Here is a 14217-nt window from a genome sequence, read left to right on the forward strand (position 1 = left end):
TTAAGCTTATCATTCTTGTAGCTTAGAAAAATCGTACGTTCCGATGCGAAATCAAACATCTTCATTGATGTTTTGTAATCTCTGGACATGTAGAATTCTGGGTATTTTTTTCCCCCGTGGATTCTATCATTTTCTCGAGATTCGACAACTTCTATGTTTCTCAAACTTGTTTCGAACTCTTTGCTAATGCTTTCTTTTTCTGGCCTTATGTTTTCTTCTAGATCTTCCGATTTCGATGATAAAGTATTGACCTTTCCTCATATTAAATTAGTGTTTTTTACGATTCCGGGTTTTGTGAAATTTGTTTTTCTTTTGGTTGCTCTATGATGATTATCTTGCTTTAACCACACTGAAAAGATGGGCTTGAGAACGTGATTCGATCAGTTCTCGACGTCTCTTGATGACACCTTGATCTAAGTTGCTAGAAGGTCTTCTCCTTCATGGTTTAGATTGAGGTAGAGAGTAATGTCGAGCTCTTATCGACAGTTTTCTTGATTTAAATCAAGACATGACACGTTTCCAAGCTCCGATGTGGAAAATCTTGGCCCAATGTCTGAGAAGCAGCCTTCCCTTAATCAATATTTGGGTATCATTTTTTTTGTTTTTAATTTTAGTAGTTTCTATGATTTCCATTTTCGTTTTTTTGTGTGCTGCTCTATGATGATTTTCTTGCTTTAACCACACTGAAAATAAGGGCTGGGAACTTGATTTGGTACTCAAGAGTCGTTTTGAGCTCTGCGTTGCTTGATGACACTTTGATCTAAAATGCTTGAAGGGGATCTTTTTCCTTCGTGTTTTAGATTAAGGTAGAGAGCAGTGTTGAGCTCTATGCGACATTTTCTTAGTTGAAATTTTGAAGAACCTTAACATGTTCTCAAGCTCATATGTGGAAGCTATTGGCCCATTGTCTGAGAAGCAGCTTTGTAATTTTTGTTATTGTGCATGAGATTGCACTCTGTTTTATTTTTGTTTCGAATTGAAGATAAGAGCTAGGGATTACTTGATGACCGATTGATCTATAAAAAGATTCTCGATTATTACATTCTTTTTAGAAGTGTTGGCCCATTGACTAAGCAGCAAAAAAACCGAAGCTTTTTAAGTGATGCTCGAAAGTATGTATTACCGAAATTAATCATTTAACAGCTGTTGCACAGTTCAGCTAAATGAATAACAAAATGGTTAAAAACACTTCGTACAATGGGAAATAAAAATATTGAAGCATATTAACAAAATGGTCAAAGGTCAAACAATTTGAAAATGCTAGAAAGCCTGAGTATTCCAACGTTGTCCCCAAGACAATTACAGAGAAAACCAATGTGCAAATCAAATCAATGATCTCCTATCATCACTCCTAGGCTCTGTATTGAATTCCCTAGAATGACATTCCTCTGCATCTTTTACTCGTTAAACAAGACTTTAGATATATGTGATTCTGATTCATCATGGTTATGGTGGTCATGATGGTGGTCATGACCATGACTATGATCATGACGCAACAGGATAGCATTGCAATGGAGTAAACTAAGAGCAAAGACAAGAAACATAACAGATTCCTCAACTTAGCCTCTGCCGTTGTTAAGTCTTACTACATGGCTTCATAAACCAAAGATACCAGCACCAAGCCAGACCATTTGAATTGCTTTGCGTTTGCTTTCATGGCCAGGCCCATGTCAATAACAAAGATATCAGATAACAGATGAGCTGCGTCTGTGAGAGCTACTGGACTATTTGGGCCTTGCTTCTTCCTACTACTTATACGGCTATGAAAATGACACAGACAAGAAGAGCTATAAGTAGATTTCTCATAGTGTTGCACATTCTTTAGCTTCCATTGCACTCGTCTTCGCATCTGACAGCCCACAAGGCGCTTCTCCACATGTTGATGAAACTTCCTCACAACTCTGAACTATGTACTCATCATGCTCCTGACTATCTATGGCCTTCCCTTATATAATGTGATATTGAACTAATTGAGTATGTAGTCTACGTACATATAACTCACACTTTTTTAACTTAAAATGTTAATCCTGACAAATAACTTATAAGTTATAACCAAAAAGGGGGGTAAATGTTCCTTAAAATAGAGCAGGGCTATAATGTAACTAAAGCGAAGGTCAAGGGGTGACTTTTGGAATTATCAGAAAGGAGTTTTTCGCACCCTTGGATTATAGATCAAATTTAACGATCTTGACGGTCAAGTTCTCGCCACCTGTAAAATCCTTATAAGGTTTAAGTGCACTTCGTTGCAGTGGATTCAAGACCGCTACTAACTCAAACCTCGTGCTTGAAGGATACAGTAGCTTTAGACCAAAGAGTCTCTTCTCCATTTCTTCTGCTGCTTCTTCTTCCTCATCATATCTTTCTTCTTCTCCACCAGAATTGTTTTAGGGTCTTCTGTTTCTTTATTGCAAAGAGACAATTAATATGGAGAACCTAACCCTGGTTTCTTGTTCAGCTTCTTCTCCCAAGCTGTTAATCGGATGCAATTTCACCTCCTCGCTTAAAAACCCAGTAGGGTTTTCGCGTCGGACTCCTAAAGTTGTCTTCCGTTGCTCAAAAATCTCTGCCTCGGCGAAATCTCAATCTCACTCTTCGCGTCCGGAGAACGCTGGAGAAATTGGTTAGTTTTGCACTTCCACTCGATTTGTGATGGAGAATGCGAAAATTTCAGGGAATTCTCACTTTTATTCGTATAATTGAAAGTCAAAGCTTATGAATTTCTTTAGCTCTTTGAAACCACAATTGTGGATTTGAATTCCTGTAAAAGCCACTAATTGTTAAATTTATCTTCTGTTCATTTTCAGTGGTTGTGAAACACAGAAGCAGAGATTTTGCAAGTATTTTTTCCTCGAATCGTGATCAACAGACAACTTCTGTTGCGTACCCTAATGCAGCAGTGCCACCACCATCTTCATCAACCATGTAAATTTTCAACCATCTTCCTGGTTGAAGCTTTTTTTTTTTTACGGCAATGTGCTTCTAGTTTAAAGTATTTCTTATGTTTTTTACTTATCGGCTTCTATGTAGAGGATCACCACTTTTCTGGATTGGTGTTGGTGTTGGGCTATCAGCTTTGTTCTCATGGGTGAGTATTTCCTCTATGCATATTCTTTCTTGCTTCATTATCGATAAGTACCTGATTTTCTTTTCTTCTGATGGGATTTACAGGTAACTTCAAGTTTAAAGGTGAGTGCTTTTATCTTCTTCTTGACCAATGTACCATTTGCTAGGCACTATGGTTTTATGGGAATTTTGCTCTCTAGTCGTTTACAGAACAACAAATTATGCTTCATGTTGTCTCTACTCTCTAGTGTTTAAGGCCCTATGTTTCTGGAATAGTATTCACTAGATTGGCTATCTTAACAATGTGAACTGTTTGCTCAGACTTCTTTGAACCATAAATTCAAGTATGTAAATATTTGCTTCTCTTTTATTTTAGTTAGTCACTTGATTCATAGACGGAAATTTGAGATAACCTACATAACGTTAAGGTTTTAGTGATGCAACTTAGGTATGTACACCTATAATAAGTTTCGTAACTATTTGATTGCAATATATTTCTCAAGTTCAAAATGATTTCTCTCAGTATTCTCTAACTGGCTGTTGCTCTCTCTGGACATTTTTGCCTTGCTTTCAGAAATATGCAATGCAAACAGCTATGAAGACAATGATGAACCAGATGAATACGCAAAACAGCCAGTTTAATAATCCTGGATTCCCGGCAGGATCAGCATCACCTTTTCCGTTTCCATTTCCTCCTCAAACAAGTCCTACTTCCTCGCCGTTCCAATCCCAATCTCAATCTTCAGGTGCTACTGTTGATGTGACAGCAACAAAAGTAGATACACCTCCTTCGGCTAAGCCGCAACCTACGCCTGCAAAGAAAACAGAAGTGGATAAGCCAAGTGTTGTTCTAGAGGAAAATAAAGCGAAGAAAGAAGAAAAGAATTACGGTAGTTTCTATCAGAAATCAATCTCCTCTTGTATCCTCAAGTTTTAAGCCTCTTGGTTTCTCATTTTTTAAGATTCTAATTTGGAAGTTGATTTAACTTTTGATACAGCCTTTGAAGATGTTTCCCCTGAGGAAACCACAAAGGAAAGTCCATTTAGCAACTATGCAGAAGTCTCTGAAACTAGTGCTCCCAAAGAAGCTCGCTTATTTGAGGATGTAAGTTACTTTTTCTTATGTATCTGCACAGCACACCAAGTGGTGATTTTGAAAACTGACCTAATTTGGCTAACCTAGGAGGTTTCTTTGCTCTCTCATTTGATCTTTGGGTAAAGGTTATGCAAAATGGAGCTGCTCCGGCGAATGGTGCCACTGCTTCAGAAGTTTTTCAATCTTTGGGTGAGTTAATGAGTAGCAGTTGTCACCTGCAGTGCACGGGGCTTGATTCATGATTAAGGCTAGATAGTTTCGTTTTATATTATAGCCTATGCCAACAATTAGAAATAAAGGATAATATTTAAATTGGTGATAAAGAGGAATGAACAGAACGGAAGGTTGTTTCTTCGTATTAGCCTAGCTCGATTTGGATATCTCATTTCTGATGATTTTTTCTCGTCTGATTTGTGTTTGTTCCCTCTCTTTCTTTTCTAAGTTCTTAAATTGAATTCTTAGTCTGTCCATTGTTTATACAGGCGCTGGGAAAGGAGGGCCTGGTTTGTCTGTAGAAGCTTTAGAGAAAATGATGGAAGATCCCACAGTTCAGAAGATGGTTTACCCGTAATTAATCTTCCCTACCATGTTATGTTTCGATGCTTCTCTTAAATTTATCTCCATAACTGTTTGCTAAGTGGAAATTTGGTCTCATTGCATATATGAATTCAGACATTTGCCTGAGGAGATGAGGAACCCAGAAACTTTCAAATGTAAGTCTGTTTATGTTTAATCTTGTTATTATTATCTTTGTTGTTCGTATTGCTTCTGACGGTTTAACCGTTGGCCATTTTTGAATGGAAACCTTGAACTAGCTATATTAGGGGATCCATAAAATATATCATCAACGCATTAGAGGTTGATCCAAAATTGATTTAAGACACAGTTGATATTTTTCTTATCCACTTTCTATGGATTGGAATTTTGTAGGGATGCTTAAAAATCCTCATTACCGTCAACAGCTACAAGACATGTTGTAAGTTCCATTTACAAATTTATTTCTTTCCATTGCTTTTAAGAATCACTAAACTATATATTTAGATTTACCTTTTTATTTTATTTTTCATGGATATAGGAATAATATGAGTGGGAGTGGTGAATGGGACAAGAGAATGATGGATACCTTAAAGAATTTTGACCTGAATAGTCCTGAAGTGAAGCAGCAATTCGGTAAGCAAATAATCCTTCAAAGAGAAAACATAAAAAAAAAAATCTCAATCGCTACAAAGTTTATACTATTATTGGTTGTGACATAAGCTCAGTATTGATGGATTGAGACGATAATTTCAGATCAAATAGGACTGACTCCAGAAGAAGTCATCTCTAAGATTATGGAGAACCCTGATGTTGCAATGGCATTCCAGAATCCTAGAGTCCAAGCAGCGTTAATGGAAGTGCGTTTTGAATTAGCTTGAATAAAGAATATTATTTTTCTTTGGATTTGATCTCACTCAATTTGATTGTTGTTGTTGTTGCAGTGTTCGGAGAATCCAATGAACATCATGAAGTACCAAAACGACAAAGAGGTAAACACAGCTCAGTCTTCTGCTACTTAGTTCTGCAGTGAAAACATCTCAAGGCAATCACTTTTGTATGAACTTGGTGGTTTTTATTTGATTGCAGGTAATGGATGTGTTCAACAAGATTTCGCAGCTCTTCCCAGGAATGACGGGTTGACAAAGCTCACGTCTTTTGGTTTTATCATCTTATTGGATCAAATCTCATGTCTTTCTTTAGCTTTGTAGGAGGAAAAAACATGTTTTTTAGTTTACTTTATCAAAGACGCTTCAGTTTTGCTCAGATTAGAGAGAGACGCACACATAGATTGTTATGTGTAATTGTATAAACCATATTTATCTACATCTCTATATATTGAAATAACTGTTTGTACCTTTGTAAACGCAGTCGCGAATTCGAATCGTGAAAGAAGTGCAGGTGGTGGCGTTTGGTTTTTGTTGTCTGACAAAAAGCAGAAAGAGAAACCAATTATTATTTTTTAATCCCAATATACTGTGTAAATTATGAAAGACGGTCAAAAAAGAAAGAGAAGTGACGTGGCAATATCTTGGCCGTTTAATGATTTGGCGGGTCCCTGCTTAAGACATCTCTGACCCTTGCGGTCAAATTAACGTCCCCACTATCTCGAGTCTCGACGTCGAGATTTGTAGCGTTTCTCGGAGAGGGTTTTTCCGTACGTCGGTCGTTGTTAACCGCGCGAGAAGATTTGGCGCGTGAAATTAAATTCCTTCGTTCCCGTCCAACATTCTGTTTCTCCGACGACCGTGAGTGGCGGAGCCGTGTGATCGATTCGTGGGTGAGTATCTTTTGACTTTGAGTTTGTATTTCCCTGCGTTATTTCCTGAGAAACTCGAGGAAGAGAAAAATCCTTGCTTGCTTTGAAGTTGTTAGTTATATATATATGCGATGTTTCATGGTAATGGCGGCATGTGATTCCGGATAGAACAATTGAGAAGTTTTAGTTTTTTTTTTCTTCTTTCGAACTGTCTCTCTGGGATAGGCAATGTAGTCTGGAGACCTATGCAAGAACAGAAATTTACCATCGGAAAGGGAATTAAATAATTGTTAGTTTTATCAATGATGAAGAGTTGCAGAGAATTACGATGATTTGTTTTGGTAACAATTGTCTTTCGCTTTTTTTTTTTTTTTAAATTTTTGTTTTAATGCTTAAGGTTTTATTGAGAAGAGCAAGATGAAGCCTAGAAGCGAAAGTAAGAATGGTAGACTTGCAGCAGCCTCTAGAGAAGCAGTGAACAAAGTTCTAGACAGAAGCAGAGCTCGTGGCTCTCGAGGCAAGAACAAACGAGATGATAGTGCACAGAACTGTGATTCCACTTCCACAGAGGTTAGTTTCAGTTTCATGCAAAGAACATTATTTTTGTGCTGATTTCAATATGTTTACTAGATGTACTTTAGATGTGAGGAGCAGCGATTGCTATCGATCGCTGGCTAGGTTTACTTGAAGATTGAGAAGTCTGTAGTACTGACCAATAATTAATTTTCATGATCTACATAATGGCTGTAGAAGCATTTTTTGCTTGTCCTGTGCGGAAAATTTTTATGCGGAAAGTGGTGAATCTTGACTTATCTAGTTCCTCTGTTTTCTAGGAGTGTAAAATAATTTGAATTTTATATCATTGCAGGGGGATAAAGGCGAACATGAGAAGGGGAAGCAAGCCTTCAAGGAAAAATTAACTGATAACGTTCTAGAGGACAGGGAATGTGGTAAAAGGGCAGGTTGTGATGATGATGAAATGAATGATTCAGACTGGGAAGACTGTCCGATTCCTAGTGTTGGTAATACGATTGATGCGTACATTGATGACACCCGAGACTTAACCATAGAATTTGACGATGTGCCTGATACTAAGAGGCAGAAGAATGTTTACCGCCCAACAGCAGAGGACAAGGTATACTGTGATATATGGTTACTTCTGTTTAACCTTCGAAAATGAATGGCTACTTAAGAAAATTGTGTTATTTCTCGTTAAGGAACGAGCGGAACTTGTCCACAAGGTTCACTTACTCTGTCTGCTTGCAAGAGGGAGGATAGTTGACAACGCTTGTAATGATCCATTGATTCAGGTAGATAAATTGTATCCCTTATTACAGCGGTATTAGCTTTTGCTTTAAACTTATATATTTCTAAATACGTGCTTATGTTGCAACCTGTGCTAATTTTGGTTAACTGTTAAATATGATGCGCAGGCTTCCTTGCTTTCACTTCTACCATCATACTTGGCAAAAGTATCAAATCTCGAGAATGTTACTGTTAGGGATATAGCCCCTCTTCTTCGTTGGGTATGGCGTTAGTGCTCTGTAGCTTTTCATATGTTTCTGATGGAAAATTGAGCAACTTTTCCTGGCTCAAATGTAGGTTCGTGGAAACTTTTCTGTTAGGTGTACTCCCAGCTCTGAGAAATCTTTTCGTACTTCTCTAGCATTTGCTCTTGAATCACGTAGAGGCACGTCTGAAGAGGTAACTTTGTGATCAGATGTATGACGATTAACCTATTTATATTATGGTTGCTTGTGTTGTTGAAGCATCACTTTTCAGATATTTTGTTTCATTCTCTGGGGATAGAAAATATTCGAATAAGTTGGTTTCCTTTTTCCGAAGTACCTTGAATCTCTCTATGTGAAGATTACTCTGTTTGGTTTTTTCCAAAGTTAATCCGCCTTTTAGGAAATTAGTGCTATCATATAAGAAACTTATGGGGTCATTTTCGCAGCTTGGAGCACTGGCCGTTGCTTTGTTTAGGGCATTAAAGCTCACAACTCGGTATGTGATACTTGTTAATTTTGCCACAAGAGAGTATTCATATTTGGTTTCTGTTCTTGTTTTGTATCTGCTTTTTGCTGTATATCAACGACGCCGTGTCTAAAGTGGCTTTATTCTTGCACGTTTAGTGAGCTTTCTGAATCATGGGGAATATCGAGTCCTATTTGGCTTGATAATTAGCTCCATAATATTCGTTGTCATTTGATGTTCTGTTTTCAATATTAATCTTTGTCAGATAGTTATTTGCAGTACCGTATTTCTGAAGCATCTATGGCTTAGTATGCCAAGCTTGTTCCGAGTTTTCTGAACTAATTTGAGTTTCACAGGTTTGTGTCTATTCTTGATGTTGCATCCTTAAAACCAGGGGCCGATAAGGATGAATCTTCAGGTCAAAACAGAGCTAAAATGAAGCATGGGATATTCAGGAGCTCAACTCTTATGGTGCCGAAACAGCAAGTCATCTCGTCATACCCAAGTAAATCTTCTTCCCATGTTGAGAATAAGGGTCTCTGTGAGACCTCTGAGTCTCAGCATGGGAACCCCCTGGGCTCTAATCAGTCGCAAGGTAATACGGTCAACTCATCTTGTGAAGCACGAATGTCCAGCAAATCTGACGGAACAAGGAGGAAAGGAGATGTTGAGTTCGAGATGCAATTAGCCATGGCTCTGGCTGCAACTGCAACTGCAGACAACCAACAGAGCTCTAAAGTGAATGAGGAAAAGAAGAGTCGAGAAATAACAAAAACAAATAAAGGCTTGTCAGTTTCTGACCAAGTAATATCCACAGCTATCGGTTCGAAGAAAGTGGATTCTCCTCTTTGTTGGGCTGAGGTGTATTGCAGTGGGGAAAACATGGATGGGAAATGGGTCCATGTGGATGCTGTCAATGGAATTTTAGATGCAGAGCAAACTGTAGAAGCTGGAGCTGCTGCGTGCAAAAGCTTACTTAGATATGTTGTCGCCTTCGCTGGTGGTGGAGCCAAAGATGTTACTCGCAGGTTTTTTATTGCCTGTATTTCAAATTACTTTATTGGACGATCTTTTTATTTTTTCGATTTCTAGATATGTCTTTACATATAGTTCCTTTGACACTTTTCATCCCCAGGTACTGTACAAAATGGCACACGATTTCATCCAAACGGGTGAGTTCACTGTGGTGGGATATGGTATTAGCACCGTTAAGAGAACTAGAGTCAGCCACAAGCCTAATCCCTGTTGCCAACAAAGCTTCCTCAAGTAGCTCGTCCTTTGGTAGAAGGAGTGCTCTTGAAGATATGGAGTTAGCTACTCGGGCACTTACTGAGCCTCTTCCCACTAACCAGCAGGTAGATGTGATGTAACCTGAAAAAGAAGTTTAAGCTTCACTTAAACCTTCTGAGACCTTTTAATAATTTTGCAGGCTTATAAAAGTCACGAACTCTATGCTATTGAGAAATGGCTTCACAAGAACCAGATACTTCACCCAAAAGGTCCGGTTCTGGGATTTTGCTCTGGTCATTCCGTTTATCCTCGAACCTGTGTGCAGACTCTTAAAACAAAAGAAAGATGGCTTCGTGATGGGCTACAACTGAAGGCAAATGAAGCTCCCTTAAAGGTGTCGGTGTTCTTTTCTTTCCCTGATGGTTATCTTTATTCATTCCCACTTTTTTTTCCGGTTTGATAATCAACTCTTGAAGTCCACTTTTACCGTAGATTCTTAAGCGTAACTCGAAGTTGAAAAAGGTAAAAGATTTTGGAGATGGGAATAAGGACAGTGAAGATGGTTCTTGGTGCATGGAACTATACGGAAAGTGGCAAATGGAACCATTGTGTCTCCCTCATGCTGTTAATGGAATTGTGCCTAAGGTAAAAGGACCTACGTCTCTGTTTTAGTTAGTCGCTTCAATGGTTTTGTATTCCGAAATAGTGTAAAATCCTTTTCATGTGCGTATGGGGTTTCAGAACGAGCGTGGTCAAGTTGATGTCTGGTCTGAGAAATGCCTTCCACCTGGAACAGTCCACTTAAGGTTTCCTCGAATATTTTCTGTCGCTAAGAGATTTGGAATAGATTATGCACCTGCAATGGTTGGTTTCGAGTACAAAAGTGGACGTGCTACTCCTGTTTTTGAAGGAATTGTGGTCTGTACCGAGTTCAAAGATACAATCCTCGAGGTACAGCTCCATTTCTTACAATCTGAAACACAGAAGTTTATGGTTTGAATATGGATTGATCTTTGGATTTATCTCGCTTTTTTTTGTTTCGGTTATAGGCATATGCAGAAGAACAAGAAAAGAGAGAAGAAGAGGAGAGAAGACAAAATGAAGCACAAGCAGCTTCGAGATGGTATCAGCTTCTTTCGTCTATCTTAACCCGTGAAAGATTGAAAAACCGTTACGCCAATAACTCAAAGGATGTCGAAACGAGGAGTTTGGAAACGAAATCAGAGCCGGTCGCTAAGGGGAAGAATGTGAAATCACCTGAAAAGCAGGGAGGGGTCAAGAGAGGAAGGTCACGAGGAAGAAAGTCTCATGAACATGAACATGAACATGAAAATGGACCTGAACATGAACATGTGTTTCTTGATGAGGAAGAAACCTTTGATGAGGAAACCTCTGTGAAAACCAAACGCTGCAAATGTGGCTTTTCTGTCGAAGTTGAACAAATGTAGACGCTTGCTAATGACTCGTAGTAAACTTTACATTAGCTTTGATGAAAGTGAAACTTTCATGTATATTGTTCTTTCGATATTCTACACAGAGTCGTGCCTCCCTTAGTAGAAAAAAGGCATTGGTGGCCTTAGACCACATTTATAATTTTAGTTTTTAGGCCATATATCAATAACAATATTAGTTAAATTAGTGAAATGTTTGTTGATAAAATTTTTAAAAGACTTTGTGTTCACGAGTTCAAGTTTTGTAATAGTAATTTTTACTTTCAAATCATACTTTATCTGTCATTTTTTTACTATAAATCTAATAAACTTAATTTTATTCATCCACATATTTTTGTTATTCTACCATTTTTTTAATATGTTTTTATAGAGTTTTGGTACTTTAATATATTTTTAAATGATAAACTCATTAAAATATCTTATATATTTATTTTATATATAGTTTTTTACATTTTAATGATATCAATTTTACAGTTCGATTTATCTTCAAGTTCTATGATTTGTAAAAATTATATACTTATAAAAGGCCATAATTTTCTAAATTGTTTTAGGCCACTAAATATGTTGGCACGGCACTGGATTTCTACATATATAACATTCCATCCAACTTAAAATTTAGTTGTTGTGATTGGTAATCTTTAATCTTCAGTTGTAGTGGTAGGAGGCACAACAACTTTGATTTTGTTAATGTATCATGTAACTTTCAAAAATGAAAAACAACGGGCGAAGAATATGAAAATAGAACAGAGATAACCGATTAATTCTGATTCGGTTTGGTTTAAAAACTCTGGTTCATTTAGTAAAACGAAAAATCCAATAAAAAAAAAAATCCGCTGAATTCTTAACCGGTTAAGGTTTTAACACTTCTCCTCGGTCCTCAGTCTCTCTCAACAATAGCTCCATTCCTGAGACTCAGAAATTTGGGAAACGAAACTCAAGCTGAAGAAGCATGAGGAGATCGATTTCTTCAAAAGCGAAGTCGTTTCTTCATCGGAATCTTCTGGAGAAAGGTAATCCCGGTACTTCTCCGTCGTCTAGCATTTGCGATTTCTGTTTCTCGAGACGACGAGCTTATTCTGGTGGTGGCAGTGATTACCGAGAGATATTGAGAAATGGGCTTCGCTATATGAAATTAGATGATTCGCTTGAGCTCTTCTTTCACATGGTTCAGTGTCGTCCTCTTCCTTCAATTGCCGATTTCAGTAGATTATTGAGTGCTATTTCCAAGATGAAGAAGTATGATGTTGTGATCTATCTCTGGGAGCAGATGCAAATGTTGGGCATTCCTCACAACCTCTATACCTGCAATATTTTGTTGAACTGCTTCTGTAGATGCTCTCGATTCTCTCTTGCGTTATCGTTTCTGGGGAAAATGATGAAACTTGGTCATAAACCCAGCATAGTCACGTTTGGTTCACTGCTCAATGGATACTGTCGCAGGGATAGGATTTACGATGCTTTGTCTATGTTCGATCGAATGGTGGAAATGGGATATGAACCCAATGTTGTAATCTACAACACAATCATTGATGGTCTCTGCAAAAACAATCAGGTGAATAACGCTTTGGATCTTTTGAGTCAAATGGAACAAGATGGAATCAGACCGGACGTTGTTACCTACAACTCTCTCGTATCTGGTCTCTGTAATTCCGGTAGATGGAGCGATGCTACACGAATGGTAAGGTATATGAGCAAGAGGGAAATCAACCCTGATGTATTTACTTTCAATGCATTGATCGATGCTTGTGTAAAAGAAGGAAATCTTTTAGAGGCTGAAGAATTGTACGAGGAGATGATCCGAAGATCTCTGGATCCTGATATTGTCACTTACACTTTACTCATCAACGGGCTTTGCATGTACAGTCGTCTAGATGAAGCAGAGCACATGTTCGATTTCATGGTTAGCAAACGTTGCTTCCCTGATGTAGTAACGTATAGCATTCTCATTAATGGGTATTGCAAGTCTAGGAAGGTAGAGCACGGGATGAAACTCTTCTGCGAGATGCCTCAGAGAGGAGTGGTTAGAAATACAGTCACATACACAATTCTTATTCAGGGTTATTGCAGAGCGGGTAAGCTTAATGTTGCCGAAGAAATCTTCAAACGGATGGTAGTTTGTGGTGTTCTTCCTAATATTATCACATACAACGTTTTGTTACATGGTCTATGCGATAATGGGAAGATAGAGAAAGCATTGGTGATATTGGAGGATATGCAAAAGAGTGGAATGGATGCTGATATAGTTACATACAATATCATCATCCGCGGGATGTGTAAGGCTGGTGAGGTGGCATATGCTTGGGATTTATATTGTAGCCTCAACCTCAAAGGACTTGTGCCTGATATTTGGACATACACTACAATGATGTTAGGATTGTACAAGAAAGGTCTACGACGTGAAGCGGATGCACTGTTTAGAAAAATGAAAGATGATGGGATTTTACCAAATGAACCCAATGTATAGTGAAGCTAGTTAGGACTGAATGCATCAGCTTAAGTATCACAGGGGAGCTTGCAAGATATTTATTTCCGGGTCAGGCTCCTTACCATGAGAATCTTGCCCCTGGAAAGATCAACTCAGATCTTTCAAAGCCGAGCTTGGGATACTATGAGATGAGCTAACACATGTTCATATTTATTAGGAGAGTACATAGAGATCATGAATATCAGCGCGTAAGCTGCATATCGTATCCCAGGGGATTTACTAATAGACATTACAGCGTCGAAGCTCGCATCATATATGTATCCTGTTTCTCTCCTAGATGATGTGTGCCCTTGAAATGGAAAACTCAGGTCTTTCAAAACCAAGTTGGGATTCTTTGAGAAGAGCTGAATTATATCATTTGAAGCCATGCTCGCAAGTCCCTGACTTATCTCAGTTTAAAATTGTACATTCTTTCTTATACTGTATACCAATCCATTGTTTTATGTATTCTTTTACAAAGCTTCTGTATCAATTTTTTTGTCTGTACTCTTACAAAGTTCCTGTACCAATTCTCAGGTTTCACTTGATTCAAGCTTCCAGATAGTGTTGTAAGAGAACCATTTTACTTTATGTAGCGTTGTATATACTCCGAGATAAATGCATCAATCCATAGATTGTATTA

At 38.0% G+C, this 14217-nt stretch overlaps 3 protein-coding genes across 4 annotated transcripts; all 3 read left to right on the forward strand.

The window, feature by feature from the left end:
* Positions 1 to 2424: 2424 nt before the first annotated feature.
* On the forward strand, positions 2425 to 6051 carry LOC18016905 (protein TIC 40, chloroplastic). Its single transcript, XM_006400137.2, has 14 exons — positions 2425 to 2620; positions 2805 to 2922; positions 3028 to 3085; positions 3169 to 3186; positions 3638 to 3953; positions 4062 to 4168; positions 4285 to 4348; positions 4642 to 4726; positions 4832 to 4872; positions 5090 to 5135; positions 5235 to 5329; positions 5450 to 5553; positions 5638 to 5685; positions 5783 to 6051. The coding sequence occupies exons 1-14, from the start codon at positions 2425 to 2427 to the stop codon at positions 5834 to 5836; spliced, it is 1350 nt and encodes a 449-aa protein (XP_006400200.1). The 3' UTR covers positions 5837 to 6051.
* Positions 6052 to 6340: 289 nt separating this feature from the next.
* Positions 6341 to 11262, forward strand: LOC18016906 (DNA repair protein RAD4). 2 transcript variants are annotated; one of them, XM_006400138.2, is made up of 13 exons: positions 6341 to 6473; positions 6850 to 7022; positions 7321 to 7587; positions 7670 to 7762; positions 7886 to 7978; positions 8055 to 8156; positions 8410 to 8459; positions 8786 to 9457; positions 9565 to 9784; positions 9859 to 10053; positions 10152 to 10304; positions 10401 to 10610; positions 10709 to 11262. In XM_006400138.2, the coding sequence occupies exons 2-13, from the start codon at positions 6870 to 6872 to the stop codon at positions 11105 to 11107; spliced, it is 2607 nt and encodes an 868-aa protein (XP_006400201.1). In that variant the 5' UTR covers positions 6341 to 6473; positions 6850 to 6869; the 3' UTR covers positions 11108 to 11262. The 2 variants fall into 2 exon arrangements, with proteins under 2 accessions (XP_006400201.1, XP_024011933.1); XM_024156165.1 differs by lacking the exons at positions 10401 to 10610; positions 10709 to 11262 and having other exon boundaries at positions 9859 to 10055; positions 10152 to 10298.
* A 767-nt stretch (positions 11263 to 12029) lies between these two features.
* LOC18016907 (pentatricopeptide repeat-containing protein At5g16640, mitochondrial) lies at positions 12030 to 14167 on the forward strand. The gene has a single exon (XM_006400139.2). It carries the CDS (start codon positions 12060 to 12062, stop codon positions 13572 to 13574), a length of 1515 nt encoding a protein of 504 aa, XP_006400202.2. The 5' UTR covers positions 12030 to 12059; the 3' UTR covers positions 13575 to 14167.
* Positions 14168 to 14217: the final 50 nt, after the last annotated feature.

This window comes from Eutrema salsugineum, unplaced genomic scaffold, assembly GCF_000478725.1.
Source record: "Eutrema salsugineum unplaced genomic scaffold, Eutsalg1_0 scaffold_2, whole genome shotgun sequence".
In the NCBI taxonomy this organism is placed as follows: domain Eukaryota; kingdom Viridiplantae; phylum Streptophyta; class Magnoliopsida; order Brassicales; family Brassicaceae; genus Eutrema; species Eutrema salsugineum.

Excerpts from the sequence above, each read along its gene's own strand:
- LOC18016907 (XM_006400139.2), top strand. The coding sequence starts at position 12,060 with ATGAGGAGATCGATTTCTTCAAAAGCGAAGTCGTTTCTTCATCGGAAT.
- LOC18016906 (XM_006400138.2), top strand. The coding sequence starts at position 6,870 with ATGAAGCCTAGAAGCGAAAGTAAGAATGGTAGACTTGCAGCAGCCTCT. Across the intron at positions 7,763-7,885 it reads GTAATGATCCATTGATTCAG|GCTTCCTTGCTTTCACTTCT; the intron begins GTAGATAAATTG and ends TATGATGCGCAG. Across the intron at positions 10,054-10,151 it reads CAAATGAAGCTCCCTTAAAG|ATTCTTAAGCGTAACTCGAA; the intron begins GTGTCGGTGTTC and ends CTTTTACCGTAG.
- LOC18016905 (XM_006400137.2), top strand. The coding sequence starts at position 2,425 with ATGGAGAACCTAACCCTGGTTTCTTGTTCAGCTTCTTCTCCCAAGCTG. Across the intron at positions 3,954-4,061 it reads GAAAGAAGAAAAGAATTACG|CCTTTGAAGATGTTTCCCCT; the intron begins GTAGTTTCTATC and ends CTTTTGATACAG. Across the intron at positions 4,727-4,831 it reads GTTCAGAAGATGGTTTACCC|ACATTTGCCTGAGGAGATGA; the intron begins GTAATTAATCTT and ends ATATGAATTCAG.